Here is a 21,653-nt window from a genome sequence, read left to right on the forward strand (position 1 = left end):
GACAATCAGTTAATTATCCCAGCACCACTGTGGATGGTCTCATCCTCTCTTGTTGTGCTACTTCTGCTTCATATACACATGGGTCCCTCCTAGGGCTTTCTGTTCTATTCTGTGAGCCTAACTTTCTATCCCTGTAACAATGATGGCACTATTATACTTACCATAGCTTGTTTTTCCACATTTTTGTTCATGCTTACCCCTGTAAGAGTCTTATCAATCTAATTTATTTCAACAAACCACTCTTGAGCTTTTCTATAAGTTACTTTGTTTTCTATATCACTAATTTTCTGTTCTTTTATCTTTGTTATTTTCTTCCTCCCATTTTCTTCTATTTCACTTTGTTGCTCTGATTATAATTTATTGATTTGTGTATTTGGCATGTTAATCACCACTATTTGATTCTTCTCTAACATATACACTTAAAAGCTACAAATTTCCATCTAATTACTGATTTATCTATACCTTTTGAGTTTTTTTTTCTTTTTCTTTTTGTGGTACACGGGCCTCTCACTGTTGTGGCCTCTCCTGTTGCGGGACACAGGCTCTGGACGCGCAGGCTCAGCGGCCATGGCTCACGGGCCCAGCCGCTCCACAGCATGTGGGATCTTCCCGGACCGGGGCATGAACCCGTGTCCCCTGCATTGGCAGGCAGACTCTCAACCACTGCACCACCAGGGAAGCCCTACCTTGTGAGTTTTAATGTGATTTTTATAAATGATTTATCTAAATGCTTTGTGATTTTCTATTCTGATTTCTTCTATAACTCAAAAATTATTTAGAATGCTGTCTTAATATTTCCAAATTATGGGGAATTTTTTGCTATGTTTTAAAATTGTGATAGAGAACATGTTGTGTACATTATCAATTCTTTGGTAATTATTGTTTTATGACTTTGTAGATGATACATTTTGTACTTGATACATTTTGTACTTGAAAGTAATACATAGTCTCAAATTGTCAGAGTCAGAGGCCTTTATATGTCCATTGGACCAAATGTTTTCATTGTGTCAAATCTAACATGTTCTTTTTTTTCTGATTTATGAGGTTCTTAGAGAAATACATTACTATCTATCTTTCATTGGATTTTGGATTTGCTAGCTTCTTAAAATAATTTGGTTAAATATTGCTTTGTGGGCTTCCCTGGTGGCACAGTGGTTGAGAGTCTGCCTGCCGATGCAGGGGACACGGGTTCATGCCCCGGTCTGGGAAGATCCCACATGCCGCGGAGTGGCTGGGCCCGTGAGCCATGGCCACTGAGCCTGCGCGTCTGGAGCCTGTGCTCCACAACGGGAGAGGCCACAACAGTGAGAGGCCTGCATACTGCAAAAAAAAAAAAAAAAAAAAAAAAAAAAAAAATATATATATATATATATATATATATATATTGCTTTGTACATTTTGAGATTCAGGAATTCTATATTCTTGTGGTCATTAGTTTCTTTTGTCATTATTTAATTACACTGTTTATTCCTAATAATGAATTTTGTTTTAATTTTTTCTATATTAATAATGCTAAACCACTTTTTCTCACTAACTGCAAACAAATACTTTTCTCTGAACATAGAGACATGAGTATCATTCCTTTACTAAACAAATCTAGATATTTTAGAAGGTTGAACTCTGAAAGGATCCAAAAGAATAATAAGCATGGTGGTATCATCTGACCATTAATATATGAAAACCTCTGAAAGTTTATTATTGTGAAATTAAGTTTATTAATCAAGCATATTATCTTATAGTAGGGAAATTAAAAAATATGTATTACTGGCATAGACTTTGAACTTTTTAAACAGGCTTCCATTTTTTAGGGAAGACATAATTTTGCATAATTCTGAATTGTGAAAACATTGCCTCCAAAGCTTACCTATTGTCCATATCTTTAGATCTCTCTATTGCCTGTATATTTGGAAATCTATTTATATACCTTGGGAATGACCATTAGAATGTGAGCTCCATGAGGGTAGAAATCTTCATATGTTTAGTTTTTAGTTTATGTATTTAGTTCCTTATGTCCTCAGGGTCAAGAGCGTCTGGCACCTAGTAAGCGCTCAAAGAAATATGTTGAATGAGTGAATAAAAAAATGAATAAATGTGTTATATAGGAAGTAGCTCATGCACGACCACCTAAAAAACTTGCCGAAAAAAATCTTTCCTAAAAGGTTCACATAATTTAGAAATTTATATCTCCAGTGAACTGGTCATGTTTTTAATGTCTGTTACACAATTTCTGCCACTCTTCCGCTTTCCCTAAGCACCCTTTTGAGCTAACATCCACACTCCCCTTTCTCAGGCCAAGAGGCCTCTTTCCTCCTTCCGAACAGGACTAACACCAGTATTGTAAGCTGACCTCCTGTTATTCTTATTTCAGCCATTCCTCTAAGTTCGAGAGCTGCAATTAATTATGCACCTGCCTTCCGTTATGGGACGTTTTATGTTGTTTCATTTATGCTGCTGAATTGTGAGCTACCTTAGGACTGAGCTCGTCTGAAATCAGATCTGCTCAGAGGGCCTGGGAAGGTGTTCTGAGCAAGCAGTACCTAGACTCTGCTAACTGACTGATTAGCTTCAGCCCACGATCTGCAATTCCCAGTGTCTGCTCCATGGCATGGCTCAAAGGTATCTAAAAAGACCCATCTTCCTCTTTCCGCGTGGTATTAAATTGAACACACTGTTGGGCTTAAAGGAACTCGTTTATGAATGTGTTAAAGTAAAACAGGGGGCTGGGCAATATGATCTCTGTTTTTCTTTCTTTCTCTAAATTCCATGTTTCTGTGAGTTGGAGTAGTGTTGCGGCCCAAAGAGGGGGATTTTCAACTCGAACTCTTTGAAAGGCAGAACCAAGTGACATCCTCATTAGGCACACATCAAAGGTGGCAGTTGGCTGAGTAACTGGTACCACACACCTGGAACCTGGGGGGACGTGAATGAGACAGTCCCGTGTGCAGCTACACAAACCAAAGGGCCCGGCTATGAATGGCGTGCAGCAGCACGGTGCAATGCAGGCAAATCTAGCTTTAGTTCAATGCAGTGCATCGGGCGACATTTTTATACCCTTGAATGGCAGTAATGGGCACCACTTCTGAATCCTGGCCCCAGTTTCCACTCCTTATAAGCCCCACACCATGATTTTACCTCTGTAGTCTGCTTTTCCTTCAACTGTGCATTTCAGGGTTGTGAGAATAGAGAGATGAGCGTGTAAAACCTCAGTGCATGATTCCAGAGGAAGGCTGACCCTCACCCAACAGAGGGCATCTCAGCCACGTCCAGAAGACCGACATCGAAAGTTTCTCCCGAGCTCTCTTTTTGACAGGAAACTACACTTGCTGTTTTCTATTTGTGAGCTCTTAAACTGATCATTAGAGCTGTTACATGAACTCGGCATGCTTCCCGAATTCATAAAGTATGCAAAGTTTTTATGCGAAATTAGAAAAATCTTTTTATCCTATGAATTAGGATTTTACAATTTCTACCGCAACCTTCACCTCCATCCCATCAAAATTCTGAGTTCACCTACTGAGTTACACAGAAGCATCCAATTTACACTTAGTGAAAAGCATATTACCTGCAATCAGTGCATCGGTTTCGGCTACTGTATTTTATTTATTTATTTATTTATTTTGCGGTACGCGGGCCTCTCACTGTTGTGGCCTCTCCTGTTGTGGAGCACAGGCTCCGGACGCGCAGGCTCAGTGGCCATGGCTCACGGGCCCAGCCGCTCCGCGGCATGTGGGATCCTCCCGGACTGGGGCATGAACCCGTGTCCCCTGCATCAGCAGGCGGACTCTCAACCACTGCGCCACCAGGGAAGCCCAGCTACTGTATTTTAATAACTTGCCGCACATTCTTTCAATTTGAACAATAGGAAATGCGCTTTTTGGTCCTCGGCAAATTAATGACACCATTACCCAAAGAGGAAATTTAGCAAGAGAACTGTGCTCTGAAATAATGTGCCTGAAAGGCAGCAATGAGGTAGCTTGTAAAATAGTTATAGAGATTATTTACACCGGTCACTTTACAGTTTAATGCGACTTCACGCCGTGTGTGGAAAAGGGAACTCAAAATGAGCAGCTAGGAAAGAATAAACGCTGTGGAATTCAAACCAAGAATTCTTACCTTGTTTTCATTGAAATTAGCAATAACTACTCCAACAAAAAGGGTCAGTCCAATCATGCAACCCAGGAATACAAAAACGTGAATATAGATTCCATGCATCTGTATAAATGAAAAATACGGTTATTCATCAAAGCCAACGAAAGCAGCTGTGGTAACATTCAGAGGATTCCAGTGCATGCTTACCGGACCCACGCGATGAATAATAACATCCCTCACTTCCACCCAGCCTTTCAAGGAGAGAACTTCAAACAATGCCAGCATAGCATTGCCCACATTGTCGAAATTAAAGTTCCGAGGATTCGCCCTGCAAGTCAGAAAGAGGAATGTTCCGTGGGATCCCAGTGAGAAGCACCCTAAGGCAACATCTGTAACTCTTTCCAATCTTGGGTGCAAAGTATAGGTGGCACTTGTTTGCTAACTCATACGAATGCATCGATGTGTTAGAATTTATTAATTATGCAGTTAATTATTAGGCGATGATGGGGTGTTCTCAATCAAAAACAATAAAATGCTATGTCCCTCGACTTGTAGCTCCAGAGGTTCTGCAATGTTTCTGTCTGGTCTTGATTAGTATACCGAGGACTTTCTGGTTAGAACTTGTGCAGGAGATTCTTACAAAAGGGGCCTTGGAGTTTGGATGTGAATTTTGAAATGGTTTTACAGTAGAAAACCTTCCTAAAGGCATGAATTACAAATCCTGGTGTTAGTACAGAAAGTGTAAAATGAGTAGAATTTGGCCACTTTATTTAATTCTGTGTCATCACGTGAGCAGCATGCTGTGACCTAGTGATGCTTTAGAGGCTCCTGAGGTGACACATACCCTATGTGTCTCCAGATCACCCCCTCCCAGGTGGGTGTTTTTCTCTCATTAACTCCACAAATGTTCTCAGCAGATACTTCTTGTAGACCCCAGTGTATAGTGTGCTGTCTACCGCACAGTTAACTCCTGAGTTCTAAAACATTTTGGACCCTCTATTTTTAGGGGGTCAGGGGATGTCTCATTTCTTATTTTTCTGACATGTGTATACTTTTTTCTTTCCACTAATATCTTTCTACTACACTGCATCTCCCCTAGTCATTACAGGTCTTAGCTAACATATTTGTTAACAGAAGAAGATTTCAGTGTTTTTTTTTTTAATCCCCCTTTTCTGAGGCTATTTTAAATAATTAAAAGATTTAGACAACCACATGCTGGAAAATCATGACTATCACCACATTTCCTGAGTTTGATGACCTGAGCTCAGGATTATTGACTAGAGTAGGCCTACTGAAGCCTAGCTGAATTTTATATATATATATATATATATATATATATATATATATATATATTTTTTTTTTTTTTTTTTTTTTTTTTTTACTGAATTATATTTTGATAATTTTTTTTTCTTGCTAGCACATTTATCAAAAGTTAACCTTCACAGGAGGCAACATTCTAGCGGGATTCCGGTTTAGTATTTTTCTACCACCTTTTATGGTTTTTAAAACTAGAGACTATCATGAGATATACTTTTATAAGTTTTCTTTTTTTAATACTAAATATGTGGGAATCTAATAAGAAAACATAAAACTGAGACTGACTTGTTTTTAAAGGTTTAAAGCTGATTGGTAGAAATATTTTCTATATAGTAAAAAAGCCCCACTCAGAGATTAATATTTAGGGATTCTGATTTATATTTTTTTAAGTATGAAAGACAAGCATATTCTCTTGGATTTTTCCAACAATCTTTCCTTTTGGGGGTTTCAATTAAATTTAATATATTTTACAGCAGACAGACTCTGTAAGGATTCTACAGATGCCACAATTTTCTTGAATAAGGATTATTTTTAAACCAAGTGAGTCAGCTCTCAGATCTGATGTTGAACTTTCTTACCCATCCATTTTCTTTATGTAAAAGTGCTTTTTTTAAGCTGAATTTGCAGCAACCCAAACTATTCTCATGTTCCACATCCTTTAGAAGTTAGAATATGTTAAAATACACCTTCAGGCTAAAGCAAGAAAAGTAAAATGGAGAATCATAGACTTAAATTGCTGGAAGAATATACCACATTAAAAGTCTCAGTTTTAATCATATTGGATATGTTTATGCTTTGTTCATGATACTAAAATTGGAAAGTTTGAAGCTTTACCAATAACTACAGAGGACTTCAACAAATCCCAAACACAATCCATTATTGTCATTTTTCCTGTTGTCCTCCCTTGATCTGGAAGGCTATTTAAATATTATCTTTTCTGGTTAATTTTTAAAAGATTACAATCTTGTCTATCCAATTCAGAAAAATGAAGAATCAGTTCTGACCTCACAATCTGAGTTTTCTACCTCCCAGTGACAAGTGCTCCAGGGGCCCCAGGTCATGATAAGGAGAGCTGCTTCTCCTCTGGGAAGATGGGGGTGCCATGGAGGAGAGGAATCTAGCCTCTGCCCTGGGATGTGGAAATGCAGGGGATGACATGGTCCAAAATGGTACCCTGTATCTTACACAGCTCTGCCATCTAAAGAAATCAGAAACTAGTACTTTCTGGAATGCAGACTGCTTTTTGCCTCACGCTTTGGTCATAGCAATTTGAGTTTCCACAGCCTGCAACAATCTTACCTCTGCCTCGCCCCTCACTCTCACCTGCCCGTGGCTCCTCCCCCTTTCACCTGCCTAATTCCTATTCACCCTTCAAGAGTTAACTGTGTGTCTTCTCCTCTAGGTCCTTCTCCATGGTCCAGTCATGGTTTGGATTAGGAGCCTGTCTCCTGCGAGTACCACTGAACCCTTTGCCTCTCCGTACCCTAGCATCAGAGGCTGATACATCACAGAGCAAAAGAAACTTAAAGGTAAGCCTCAGGGCCCCTCCCTGACACAGGTCCCTTCCAAGACTCAGGAAGGGGCCCAGGAGTGAGTTCACATAGTCATATGTTCCTGTTAAACTTAAAAAAGCAAAGTAGTTTTATATTCTTTTTCTTAGAGAGTGTACCCAAATTGTTTGAGCCTTAGACTCGACAAAAAAAATCTGATCTCTTTCTGCCTAGAATGTATCACAGTGTAATTTGAAATTACCTAGAGGTAAGCTTCTGGTGAACTTCAAGTGAGTTTAGGGGCTTATTTATGTAGCATTAAAACTTCAGCATATTGTATGAAATTATTTTAAATTTTATTTTCTGTTCTCCATTGGACTTCTAGCTCTTAGGGGTCAGAGGCCATAGCTTGTTCCTAGTGACAGCATAATTCCTGGCCAAGAGTGAACACTTAGTAAATATGTTTATTGTAAAACTGAATGCTTTGTTGATTTCTCTCCCATGCATTTCCTTTTCCTAAGTCCCAGACCTCTGCTTAAGACAAAACACACAATATTTATAATATATGATATGTTTAATCCTTTTTACCAAGGTAATTTTTATCTCATCAAGTCTGAGTGATTTGGACGAAAATGAATGTATTCATCTGAAGAGAGAATGCAGAAGCCAGACTGTCTCCTGAATTAGCTAGTGCATACTTATGTCCTAATTATAATTATCATAGCATTCCTCTAGGCTAATTCCCAGATATAAGTTATTTTCTTAATCATAAATTAGCCAATATAAAATTACAACATTTTCAGCTGCTAACTCTTGACGAGATTATTGGAGAAACAAAATGTGAAAATTATCATGGTTACAGTTGACATTTATTTGATGAAAGATTTATATTTCGCTAAAACTAACCCAAGTCACAATATTCTGAACAAATGGGAAAAGCTATTGTGCTAACGTTCAAGGGATGTCCCTCTGTTTGCTTATGCTTTTAAAATGTCATTGAACTTGAAGTCCTTAATAATAGCTTACATGAAACATTACATTTCAGTTAGCTGATTTGAAAATCTTAGCTGGTTTTATGGAACAGGTTGAAAGCCGTACGGTCCAACTGGAAACAGCTCACCCTCCTCCTAACGCTACCTTCCAGTGCACCCTACTCGCTTCCTGACACCTTGGGGAGAGCCCAGAGCTTTTCGGTATATAGTCAGCCTCATTCTAAAATGCCCACTCCATTCAAACCTGTACCAGGATCCCACCCTCAGCAGCTCAAGCCTGACCCGTGGTCTGAGGAGGGAAAAAGAGTGTCAGCCACTCTGGTCCACTCCTCCTCTTGGTGACTGCCTGGGTCTTACAAGATGGGGTGAGGGCCTCCCTGGTGGCGCAGTGGTTGAGAGTCCGCCTGCCGATGCAGGGGATACGGGTTCGTGCCCCGGTCTGGGGGGATCCCATGTGCCGCGGAGCGACTGGGCCCGTGAGCCATGGCCGCTGGGCCTGTGCGTCCGGAGCCTGTGCTCCGCAGCGGGAGAGGCCACAGCAGTGAGAGGCCCGCGTACAGCAAAAAAAAAAAAAAAAAAAAAAAAAAAGATGGGGTGGGATGCAGCTGAGGTTAGAGACATCACATCTTGCGTGTCTGACTCTGCTGGACTGTGGCCATTGGCCTCTCCTCACAGAAGCCGTTTTTCCTTCTCGGAGCTCATTTTGGTGTTCCCAAGAAACACTCCATGTTTGAACAGTGTTTCTAGCTTCTGTGAGCTTGGCACTTGAGCATCTGTCGCACATACAGACGCTGGACGCACTGTGTTCTGGACACCCGGTAAGATGCCTGCGTCACCCTTCCTGGCCTTGTGCCTCCCTCGTCCTCCTCCCCACCTTGAGACGAGCCCTTTTCAGGGTGTGCTTTTCAAACACAAACCAACTAACCCAGAGTCCACCCCCCACCCCCCCCACCGCCACCAATCACCTCCTCTATCAGGCTGTCCCACTCTGGGCCACCATCCACCTGCCCGAATCACCCCAGTGCCAGGTACCAGACCACAATGGATGGCCTCTATGCTCTAGAGCCCATTAAAATTATTCAAACTAGCCATCCCTAAGCCTGCTTGCCCCGCCTCACCCATTCCTTCCCAGGGAAACCACAGTAAAGGCTCTCGGCACCAGCTCTCCCCGCCTCTCTGCCTGCTGACCGGCCCTGGTGCTTCCCCAGGTGGTCCCCCGTGGAGTGGCACGCCCCCTCCTCTTGGGAACGATGAGTAACAAACTGTCTTTTCAGTGGTAGTGCTCTCGATCCGTCGGCTTTACTGTACCGCACATCTTCTCTGACTACACTCCCCAGCATGAGGATGCCCCAGTGTGCGCTTCCTGCTGTGAGTGTAGCCTCTGGGTGATTCTCAGCTCCGACTCCTGGAAATGTTCCCACAGCTTCTTCCCATAGGGGCACCCTGTCCGCAGCACACAGCCCTTTGCAGCAGGGTTCCAACAAGAAGGCTCAGGTCAGGTGGCCCTTGGCAGGGATGACGTGGCCCTCCAGAAGCAGCAGATCGCCCCGTCTTCCCAGATGGTGACGAGGGGCTTGCCCACAAAAGCCTCTCTTCTTGCCCTGTCAAACTCTGATATCAACTGGTCCTTCCAGGGGTCCTCATAGGAACAGAAGCACCGTCCACCTTTCCCCACAGGGAAGGTGGTGTGATGCCATAGCACTCTCTGCCCTTGACTTCATTCACTACCAGGATGTTACCTTTGAGTGCAGTGTTTTCTTTTACAGAAGCTGGGTGACGGATGATGTTTTAGTAAGTTCTGATGGGGTTGGTTTAGTTGGCCTCTTTAGAATGTCAAGATACTTGAGTCTCCCCTTGACATCAACTTTGAGACTTTAGACAAAATTCCAAAAAAATTTGGAAAAAGAAATTGATGTCCCGATATAAGTAAATTATTTACGGTATAATAATGAGTTTTAATCTCACAACAAAATAAACATTTTATGCTTCTTTAATTTTTTATTGTAATGTAAATTAGACTGCTTTTCTAGTTAACACTGGGATAAAGATATTCCCATGTGTTATATACTTCTCTACCCATGCTCAAGCCTCACATCCAAAATTAATCATTTTTCCATAGTTCTTTGGTATTAAAAGAAAACCAATATAAATTGTTTTGAATTGTTTATGAAAGTGAATTTCATATTAGAGAAATGCCAAAGCAGGTAACAACGAGTCCTAAGGGTACAACTGGGTGAAATGCTATTCCTTTTAAAGAGTTTTGACATTTAGTAGAGAACATCAATTGTGACAAAAGCAGAGCAGTTTCTGTGGTTCACTCATTATTCTAAGAGGTAAAAATGAAATAAAAAGAAAACAGATAATGATTTAAAAGGACAAATGAAGTTGATGGAACACTCTGTGCATCAGTGAAGCAGACTGAGAGATTTCATTCATAGTCATTAGGGAAATGGTTGAGAAAGAAGGTACCAGATGCTTCTGGCTTTGATGTAAATGCTTTGAAAACTTATTTAAAAAAATTTTTTTAAAGAGGCAGTTAGATAAAATCAATTGTGTTACTGATTATTGCCTTCCAGGGTTTCAATAACAAAATCGTTCAATGTAAATGGGTTTTAAAATTGAAATAGTTTTATGATTTAGGCTTCTCTACAACTGTTATGAGGACATCAGATCTTCCTTAAAGATATAAAGTCAGTATGAGTTTAGTTTTAATTTGATTAAAATTGTTAAAATTTTTAAAAATTGGTTTAAAAGTTGAATTAAGATTTGATTAAAAATGGATAGAAAATCTTTTTTCTTTTAAGCCTCACTAATTTTTATTCTAAAAAATGTTTATTTATTTTTATTGAAGTATAGTTGATTTACAATGTTGTGTTAGTTTCAGGTATACAGCAAAGTGCTTCAGCTATAATATATATATATATACACACACACACACACATATACATGCTTCAGCTATATATACATATATATACACACATATACATACATATGTATATGTATATATAAATTCTTATATATATATTTATTTATATTTATATATACATAAATTATGTATATATATAAATTATATATATAAATTCTTTTTCAGATTCTTTTCCATTATGGTTTATTACAGGATATTGAATGCAGTTCCCTGTGCTATACAGTAGGATTTTATTTTTTATCTATTTTATATGTAGTAGTTTGTATCTGCTAATCCCATACTCCTAATTTATCCCCCCCCATCCTCTTTCCCCTTTGGTAACCATAAGTTTGTCTTCTATATCTGTGAGCCTTTTTCTGTTTTTTAAATAAGTTCATTTGTATCAATTTTTTTTTAGATTCCACATATAAGCAATATATGATATTTGTCTTTGACTTACTTCAATTAGTATGATAATCCCTAGTTCCATTCATGTTGCTGCAAATGGCATTATTTCACTTTTTTTTATAAGCCTAATTTTTAAAGCTATGTGAGTCCAGATACATACTTTAAAGTATTAGAAAAATACTGCAGTGATATTTCATTAGTTTCATGAAGCAACCTGGGGACTCAGTGTACTGCTTCCTCTCTTATTTATCATTTCTTTTATTTTTGCATCCTACTGTAATTCAGTGCTTTGCCTTGCATTACTTAAAATTATTTTAAGTAATTCTAGCAGAACTACTTTTAGTTTCATGCCATATTATACTGCTTTAAAACCTTATACTATATATACTTATAGAGAACATGGATGGACCATGAAGGCCCATTATGCTAAGTCAATAAGTCAGACAGAGAAAGATGAATACTGTATAATCTCACCTGTGTGTGTAACCTAAAAAAACAAAACAAAACAAAAACAAAAGCAACCCCCCCCCAACTAAACTCAATAGAAGAAGAGATCAGATTTGTGTTTACCAGAGGTGGGGGGAGGAGAGGAAGTGGAGAAAGATGGTCAAAGGTACAAACCTCCAGTTATAAGACAAATAAATACTAGGGATGTAATGTACAACATAGGGACTGTAGTTAACACTGCTGTGTGACACACAGGAAAGCTGTTAAGAGAATAGTAAGAGTTCTCATCATGAGGAGAATTTTTTTTCTTTTCTTTCAACTGGATCTATATGAGGTGATGGATGTTAACTAAACCTATTGTGATAATCATTTTACAATATATGTAAATTGAACCATCATGCTGTTTGCCTTAAACTTATACAGTGATGTATGGCAATTATTTCTCAATGAAACTGGGGAAAAACCCCTTATACTGACAAATATAGCATTTTTCAGGATATTTTTCTGATATGCTTACCAAACGCGGGGCACCCAAAATCCAGGTTTTTTCTCTCCAGGTCTTAATTTTAAATTTAAGTTCTTGGACACACTTACATTAATTCTGAATATTCCATTACAATCTTCCTAAAACAGGAAAAAATAAATAAATAAATAAAAGGAGGAGGAAAAGAACCTGGTCAGAAAATGAAGTCAGAAAAGATAAAAAATAAGAAACATTTTTTATGTAGAATGACAGAGGTCTCTTATATAACAGCAGAGATGTGCGTAGCTACTCAGCAAATAGTAACAAAGACTTCAGAGATAAGCAGGTGAAAGTTGATGCTGAAAATGTTAGTAAGTGGGCAAAGGATATGAACTGACATTCCTCCAAGTGAGAGATACAAATAGCCAATGAGCACATGAAAAGGTGCTCAGCATCATTAGTCATCAGGGAAATGCAAATCAAAACCACAATGGGATAGCATTTCCCACTCACTAAGAAGGCTCTAATCAAGAAGTCAAATAGCAAACTGACGAGGATGTGCAGAAATCTTAATCCTCATACTAGAATCCTCATACACTGCTGGTGGGAATGGAAAATGGTGCAGCCACTTTGGAAAATAGTGTGGCATATCCTTAAATAATTAAAGAGTTACCACAGGACCCAGCAATTCTTCTCCTAGGTATCTACCCAACAGAAATGAAACATATATTTACATGGAAATTTGTACATGAATGTTTATATCATTATTATTATAAATAGCATTATTTACAATAGCTCAAAGGTGGAAACAATTCAAATGTCCATCGATCAACAAATACATAAACAAAATGTGGTCTGTCCATACTGTGGAATATTATTCAGCCATAAAAATAATGAAGTACTGACACATGCTACAACATGGATGAACCTTGAAGATGTTATGCTAAGTGAAAAAGCCAGCCATTGAACACCACATATTATATGATTCCAACTGGAGACATGGCACCAGCAACTCAAGCTTCATGGCCTTTAAATGTGAGCTGTGTGATCCAAATGTTGGGGTATCTAGTTTCCCCTTTTCCTTGCGTGTGTCTCTTCTTTTCTAAAGGTAAACTTAAGTATCCCCTTCATCAACGTGACAAGCTTGGCTTTGGCCTCTTATGTTAGGACTAGAAAAGAATTCGTCCAAATACAAAGACACAGGCCACTGCTCACTATGCCAATTTGTTTTGCAATTATTCTGCTTGTTCCTGATGGTCTTTTGATGGCTAAGTTTTCTTAGACTTTCCTTATGAGCTTCCCACACATGCTTCATCATTCTGTGGAAAAGAATAAATGCCTCATGGTATCTGTATGTCTGTCCGTCCACCGTGTGCCCTCCGTCCCCTATACAAGTCGTTACTCTTTAGCTTGGGCTGGGTATGAGCAGGTAGTGTCAAATCACAAGGCTCTTAGGCCATTAATACTCCCCTGAGTCCTCCCCTACTCCTACGAGGCTTCATCTTGAAAGGTTGTTATTATCTTTCTGGCCTCTACTCAGGGTGGACCTAAAATAACCCTTCTTTCCGTACATAAGCTTGTGGACTAAGGCATCAGCTCATTATTACTGCCTTCATTTAGCTCATTTGGTACACCATGGCCTTTATACCATGTTCCTTGCATGTCTTGTCAGGTTTATCAAAATTCCTGGAACCTCTGGGAAGGGGAGTTAAAGGAAGCAGCGACCCGGGCGATACCTCGTGAAATGGCGTAAGGTCTGCCCGTCCTACGTTTGTCTCTTTCTTCTGCTCTGCGATACCTCGTGAAATGGCGTAAGGTCTGCCCGTCCTACGTTTGTCTCTTTCTTCTGCTCTGCGATACCTCGTGAAATGGCCTAAGGTCTGCCCGTCCTACGTGTGTCTCTTTCTTCTGCTCTGCGATACCTCGTGAAATGGCGTAAGGTCTGCCCGTCCTACGTTTGTCTCTTTCTTCTGCTCTGCGATACCTCGTGAAATGGCGTAAGGTCTGCCCGTCCTACGTTTGTCTCTTTCTTCTGCTCTGCGATACCTCGTGAAATGGCCTAAGGTCTGCCCGTCCTACGTGTGTCTCTTTCTTCTGCTCTGCGATACCTCGTGAAATGGCGTAAGGTCTGCCCGTCCTACGTTTGTCTCTTTCTTCTGCTCTGCGATACCTCGTGAAATGGCCTAAGGTCTGCCCGTCCTACGTGTGTCTCTTTCTTCTGCTCTGCGATACCTCGTGAAATGGCGTAAGGTCTGCCCGTCCTACGTTTGTCTCTTTCTTCTGCTCTGCGATACCTCGTGAAATGGCCTAAGGTCTGCCCGTCCTACGTTTGTCTCTTTCTTCTGCTCTGCGATACCTCGTGAAATGGCGTAAGGTCTGCCCGTCCTACGTTTGTCTCTTTCTTCTGCTCTGCGATACCTCGTGAAATGGCCTAAGGTCTGCCCGTCCTACGTGTGTCTCTTTCTTCTGCTCTGCGATACCTCGTGAAATGGCGTAAGGTCTGCCCATCCTACGTTTGTCTCTTCTGTTCTGCCTCTCCCTGGAAAGTCTCATTATTAACAGGACTGATCATGTATTTTGACTGGACAAAGATGTTACCTGTAGTTTCTAAAAATGCGAGAGCGACTAAGCTTTATAATTAGAAGCCTCAAAATGTAGAAATGTCATAGTAGTATAAAATTTATATTAGACAGCCGTATTTGCTGGAAATATGGGAATAAGTGTTGTAGTTCAGCTCTCGTAGCCCTTTTGGAAACAGGCATTTTAATGAGACTTAAGCATTATTTTACCTGGGTGGAAGAGGAAATACTCTTGCTAGTTTATACATCAGCAGAACTGGGTTCACTCCATTAACCTACTTGTAACATCAGGCAGGATTCTAAGAGAATGGGACAGTGGGCAATGCAGCAGAGATTGGCTAATTATTAACCAAACCCCGCCCCCTTTTCTACAAAATACACCACGAAACTACACATCACGGTCTCACTTCAGTCTGGTGAGGCCACGCTCTTTCCAGTGGAACGTGGGGTGAAGATAGATGCGTTGCTTCTAGGCTCTGCCTATAGTCCTCTGAGAGAGAGAGATGGTTTTCTGTTCCTAACTGCCAGCTAAACAGAAAAGACTTTGAAGACAGCAAAGGCTAGGGACACAGGACAGAGGAAGCATGAGCCACTGGGTGGTCATTTGGAGGAGAGCTGCCTGAATTATTCAACATGCAATAAATATATTCATTTCATTACGTTCAGCTACTGACATATTGGGGCTGTTCCAGAAGCCAGCCTCCTCTTCTAACACCGGCCAAAGAAAGAGAAAGAAAAGAGTAGAGGGACTCCCCTGGCGGTACAGTGGTTAGGACTTGGCACTTTCACTTCCGGGGCCTGGGTTCAATCCCTGGTTGGGGAACTAAGATCCCACAAGCCATGCAGTGCGGCCAAAAAAATAAAAAGTAGAATCGAAAGTATCAAGCTTGAATCTTAGTTGTCTTCATGGGGAAGATTCTGGGCCGCTAAGAGCTAATGCAAGGCCCTGACTTCCTAACAACAGAGGAATGTGGAGTGGATAAGTCATAAGAAGGGGTGTGGAAGTCAAACTGTGCCTTTTGTATTTTGGGGGAGCTGTTTGCTGATATGAGTCTCAGGTCACAGCAGAGACAGGATTAAGTTAGGGAAGACCTAAAGGGAAAGTTTTCACATGGAATCTTGGGTGACTATATGGAAGATGTCAACAGTGGCTTGACCTTGGAATAGGAGGGAAGAACAGGACTGTCTGAGATGTGTTTTAATCCTATAAACCTTTACCAGCCAGAAGAGACACACTGCCTGCTTTAAGCAAAGGGAGTCCATGGGAAGAGTATTCTTAGAGCTCTGTTCTCAAAGCAGCCTCAGCACGTGGCTACCCAGGGATGGTAAATGTTCTTGATTTTCATCCCAAAGACAGAAAGGATATCTTACCCTTCTAATAATGTTGGGATCATTGCACTTGGCCAGTTTTCCAGCAAAGAGCTGAACTCCAAAGCTTGCAAAAACAAGCATTAATGTCAGCAAAAGAATGGAGACCTGAAAGAAATGGGTGAGACAGCAAATCTCTTGGTAAAAAATTATAAACAGTAGGTTTGGTTTGAGCAGTGATTATGAACAGGACTTTTCAGATAACATCATATGAAATTCATAGTCTTTGGATGCTACCTTTTAACTTCTCTCCTACAGGTCATTCAGTTAGCCTAGCTGGAATGTTAAAAGAAGGAAATTAACAACAGATTTTGAATTTTTAGAATAAAAACATGACTTCCATGTAAGAAAGTGGGCTAAGGTGTTTTTGACATGACTTGGACTTTTCTGATTTTGAAATCAACACTTTGCTTTATTTTATTTAATGGAACAAAAGAAAAATGTTGAAATAATTCTCTTTCCCAGATTTTCTCAAAATGGATTCATGTGTCTGTTAGCAGAGCCTACGTAAGGGGGATAGTGGCTTTGCTTTCTTGCGAGCATGAGGGCTCAGGGCGTATCAAAGCGCCACACACAGAGGGTGTGAGATCAGAGTCTTGAGAAGCAAATCTGGTAATTGGCTGGTACTCCCTCTGCTGGATGACTATTTTGGTCTCAGCAGAGAAAAGTGGCCAAAATACTGAACAAACGATTGATCTCTACTGGTTGAATAATCTAAACGTATCCCTTAAAGATACTAAAATTACACAGAAACATCCTCTGAACCAAAGCTCAAATAAATCATCTTCTAAATTCTATCAGGGCTCAAAGATGCATACACATTCATTGTCAGGTGCTATTCTGTTTTCCCTCAATTCCAGCTGTGGGAAAAGCCACAGTTTTATGGCTTCAGTGCAAAAAAAATATGGAATTTTATAAATTTATTTATTTTTGGCTGTGTTGGTCTTTGCTGCTGTGCACGGGCTTTCTCTAGTTGCGGTGAGCGGGGGCTACTCTTTGTTGTGGTGCGCAGGCTTCTCATTGCGGTGGCTTCTCTTGTTGCGGAGCATGGGCTTTAGGCACACGGGCTTCATTAGTTGTGGCATACGGGCTCAGTAGTTGTGGCTCACGGGCTCTAGAGCGCAGGCTCAGTAGTTGTGGCGCATGGGCTTAGTTGCTCCGTGGCATGTGGGATCTTCCCAGACCGGGGCACGAACCCGTGTCCCCTGCATTGGCAGGCGGACTCTCAACCACTGCGCCACCAGGGAAGCCCCAGCCCTGCTCTTAGAAGACCCTAAATCAATATTTGCCTGACTAAAAAGTATATTTTCTCCTCAATCATATTTCTAAATGTTCATTACTGTATATTGAGGTAGGGTATACCTGTATGTTACAGTTTTGAAGAGTTGTTTTATGTTAATACTCCAAAGATCAAAGCCAAATTTTGTTCTATATGAATTTGGGAACATAGAAAATGAGATTACAGGCCTAAATGGGTTAACTCCTAATATTGTTTGTGAATTCGATGGTGTTGAAACTTCTTCTTAATTTCCAGATGGGGCAACTAAAACCCAGAGTATAAATTAGGGTCAAGAGTTAGGAATGGAAGTGTCAGAAAATTCTGTCTCTTTGGATTCTCCTTCCACTGTACTTTCCAGAAGGCTTCCCTTTAATTTACTAAAAATATTTGTTGAATATACCAATAAGCCAGAAGCATCCATGGGTGAAGTTTTTGAATCTGTGTTGTGTTTTGCTAGTACCTTTACAATCTTCTGGCAATAAACAAAATGGTAGACTTCACCTTGACAAGCGAGACTCACTTTATCCCCTCATTTGCTACATTAAGAGCTGGACTCCGTGAACCAGGAGTAAAGGGTGACTGTAACGTACCAGAAAAATTTCCTTGAAGCCGCTGAAAAGTTCTCGAACGACTTTCCTCATCTGAGGCACCAGCTTGAATATCCGCAGAGGTCGCAGGCAGCGGAGAACAAGTAAGAGCTGAGCTCCCGACTCCGCAGGCACGTTTTGAGGCATCCAACAAAGAAATATCAAGCTCACCTAGAGGGAAAAGAAGATCTCTAGAATTTATGCAATTTAGCCTCTACTATCTACATTTTCTGTGAGCCAGCTGGCCACAAGTTTCCTTTAGCAGAGACTCCACGTGTTATGTGGGACAAGCCTTCACTGGGTGTACGTGCAACTCACCTCTATGGACTTGATCCAGACCTGTGAGCAGCCCCAAAGGAAGTCATCGGGTGTTTGCAGGGGGTGTGAAATGGGGGTGCCCACACCGTGGGTGTGGGTGCTCCAGTGCCTCCCGCCCCTTCTTTTAACATATATACTGGAGGCTCCGCAGAAGTCAGCAGGATTGAAATTCCCTTGATCAAGGATACTAAACGTCATACTGGACTGAATACTCGCTATTTTGTTAATGATCTAAACATGCTACATGTTAATGGTCACAATTCTCCTTGTTGTGTTGGAAAAGACACTGATTTTATGCCTTCTTGGACATATAGAAAGAAATTTCTTTGAGTCCCTTCTTATGGTTTCCCCATTTAGTTTAAATAGATAGCTGAATGGTTGCCTTCTCTGGCCTGGTATTTTGTGTGTTGGAATTGGCATACTCTCTCTAGTTTGCTTTTAGTGATAAGCGGCTCATTGATCACTTATATAATGTAGTTTTGTTTTTTTTTTTTAGTATAGGTGCCACAGAATTGTGGTGTGAAACTAGATTTGCTATCTTAGACCTCATTAATGTATGTCTTATGCATACAGGAATGTGGTTGATGTATTTGAACCATATCCACAAATACTTTTAATGCTTTTTATTTAGATTTTACATGCATGCCCTTTAGTTGCTATAATAAACTACTGCTCTACTTAGGAACTCAGTTAATGGCACCTAAACCTCTGTGACTCACGTATCTCACTCTTGTACCAAGAAATGCAGGAGATTTTACAAAACCATTAAATTTTATATTCAGGAAATAACCGAAGACTTACAAGGTATATAAATATGTCCATGACCCCACCGAAGTCCCTGATGACAGCAGTTGGAGTGAAGAATAAGCCATCTGCCATAATCTTCAGATTAAGCTCAATGCTCATGAATATCACAAACACATACTCGGCGATCTGAAACGGGCAGAAGGCAGGTTGGTCACAATGAATGCAAAAATTGCAGGTCAGCGTTTCTCCGCTTAGCTGTGAGTTGAGATTCGGCAGAGTACCTGCAAAGTGGGTGCGTGCATGACTCTCCGGAAGGGGGATTCGAACATCATGGAAATGCAGGAGCAAATGGTTACGATAATCATGACCCAGTCCAGGTAAGTCACCAATCCCAGCAGATCACTGCCAAAGACCAGACAAAACTGAGAAACGCAAACACTCTAGGAAAGGTTGCTGAAAGTCAGAGACGATGCTTCTGTGATTCTATAAACGTGACTGGCATTCTTTAAATGAATCGCCAGTGACTGGCATTCTTTAAATGAATCGCCAGTGACTGGCATTCTTTAAATGAATCGCCAATCGTCTATTTCACAGCACAATATAACAAGAAAATAAAGCGAACTTTTATATTTTTATGCGGCATAAGATAGTACATGGAAACAGAGTTTGTAATGCTTACTAAAGTTGATGGTACTTTGTATTTTTCACAGCTCCTGTGACCGGATCTGTTTTAGATCTGTAAGAGAGAACAAACATATAAACTCTGTGACGCAGCATGCGTGTTATAACCCGGCAGCATAGTATGTATAAACATCTCATCTACCTAAAATTTCTCTCACATCCTCTACAAAATGTCTGTTATGATATATGTTAACTGTATGTGACTTTGGAAGGCAGAGAACATTAGATGAAAGAAAAATCAGAAGAGTTTGCAATTGATGCTTAGGAAAGCAAAGTTTACATTTTTCAAAATGCCTGATTTTAGAATTCATGACGCCATTCAACAATTTCTGACAAGGATATTACAAAATTAAATTTTGACTTCCATTTAAAAACATTTAAAGTCTTTGCCTTAGCAGTTTGGAGCTGTTCCTCATAATTATTTAATTAAATATCCATAAATTAAATAGAATTCTTTGCTCTGTATTTAATTGTGATCGTATGGAGTAATTTATATAGAGTTTCTTGGGGTGGGGATTTATAACTTTTACTTTCAGGAAGCCCGTGACCAGTCTTCAAGAATTAGCAATTAGATGTAAACATGGAGACAGCCAATGGGATAATTTCAGATGAAAAACCCAGTTTGGGAACCAATCAAATCAACGCTACACTGCCAGCTTCTTCCTATTGATGCTTTGTGAAAACTCAGCGTTTTAAATCATTATCACTCAGGTGCTTTAAACTGCGAAGGTCTTTCTAGAACAGCAGAAAGAACAGTGGACTGGCAGTCAGAGAGGGCCCTAGCTGGCGTCCTTGAGCAAAGCCCTTACCCTCGGCTGACCTAAATGCCCTCCTCTGTTGGAGAAGGGGGGACAGAAATGACCCCAAATGGCTCCTGAGGTCTCCTCCAGCCCTGAGGGGTTAGGAGAATGTATTAGTTTCCTAGGGCTGCTGTGACAAAGGACTGCAGGCTGAGGGGCTTAACTAACAGAAACTTATTTTCTCCCAGTTCTGGAGGTGGACGTCTGAGTTGAAGGCCGCAGTAGGGTTGGCACCTCCTGAGGCTGTGAGGGAAGGATCTGCTCCAGGCCTCTCTCCTTGGTGTGTAGACAGCCATCTTCACGTTGTCCCTCCTTAGAGCAGTCTGTGTCCAAGTTTCCTCGTCTTACAAGGACACCAGTCACGTAGGATTAGGGCCCACCTGAATGACCTCATTTTAATTTAATTATCTCTTCAAAGTCCTTATCTCCAAGTAAGGTCACATTCTAAGGGGCTGGGATTAGGGCTTCAACATCTGAATTTCTCTGGATGAGGGGGGCACAGTTCAGCCCATAACATACAGTAATGCTCATACATATGCTACTAATGATGGTATCAGGGAAGGTACAACTACTGAATGGAACATTTTCACACTTTCTCTAGACTCGTAATGTCTTCTGGATATTTACTCAGAGTTATGCATGACAAGAATCCCACTTCCTCCCCTGGTTGCCTGCTAAACTTGGCTTGGCTTGTCCCAAATGCAGCATCCCCTGGGCTGATCACCCTGACAGCCTCTCGCACATTTCTTCCACGTGGGGAGGGACAGGGACACTGGCCAGTGGGTTTTCTTATAAGAGTTGGTAATAGAAGCACTAGTCAACCTGATTTCTATTTTGCACTATTCTAGAATTAAGGTATTTTGACCACAAAGAAACAGCGAGTCTAAAAGAAGATGTGGGTAGTGACCTCAGCTCTGTCATTCCATCTCCCCTTGGTTAACTGTCTCCAAAATAAAATATGGAGTTAACAACTCTGCTATAAACGTCTTGGGCGCCTGTGGAACTAAACAAATAAGAATGGCTGTGAAGTGCTTCATAAACGTGTGTTTTCTATAAATGTTAACTACTTGGCAACCTTTGTTTGTTTCCCACCTGGTCGGCCACTCAGCCAAGAGGAGCAGCATGGTCAATCAGCCCAGGGTTTATCTGGTGACCCCATTAGGGCGACACGATCCTTCTTCCT

The 21,653-nt window shown here is 40.7% G+C and overlaps 1 protein-coding gene across 1 annotated transcript in view; it reads right to left on the reverse strand.

The window, feature by feature from the left end:
- Positions 1–21,653, reverse strand: part of NALCN (sodium leak channel, non-selective) — a 261,887-nt gene that overhangs the window by 25,502 nt on the left and 214,732 nt on the right. The window contains exons 23-30 of the mRNA XM_082602462.1: positions 19,669–19,725; positions 19,271–19,391; positions 19,044–19,175; positions 17,928–18,095; positions 16,062–16,166; positions 12,166–12,272; positions 4,297–4,417; positions 4,114–4,212 (exon numbers count right to left, since the gene is read on the reverse strand). Coding sequence (XP_082458588.1) covers positions 4,114–4,212; positions 4,297–4,417; positions 12,166–12,272; positions 16,062–16,166; positions 17,928–18,095; positions 19,044–19,175; positions 19,271–19,391; positions 19,669–19,725 — 910 coding nt within the window. The remainder of the gene's footprint in view (positions 1–4,113; positions 4,213–4,296; positions 4,418–12,165; positions 12,273–16,061; positions 16,167–17,927; positions 18,096–19,043; positions 19,176–19,270; positions 19,392–19,668; positions 19,726–21,653) is intronic.

This window comes from Mesoplodon mirus (genome assembly GCF_964341445.2).
Source record: "Mesoplodon mirus genome assembly, chromosome: 17".
NCBI classification, from domain to species: Eukaryota; Metazoa; Chordata; class Mammalia; order Artiodactyla; family Ziphiidae; genus Mesoplodon; species Mesoplodon mirus.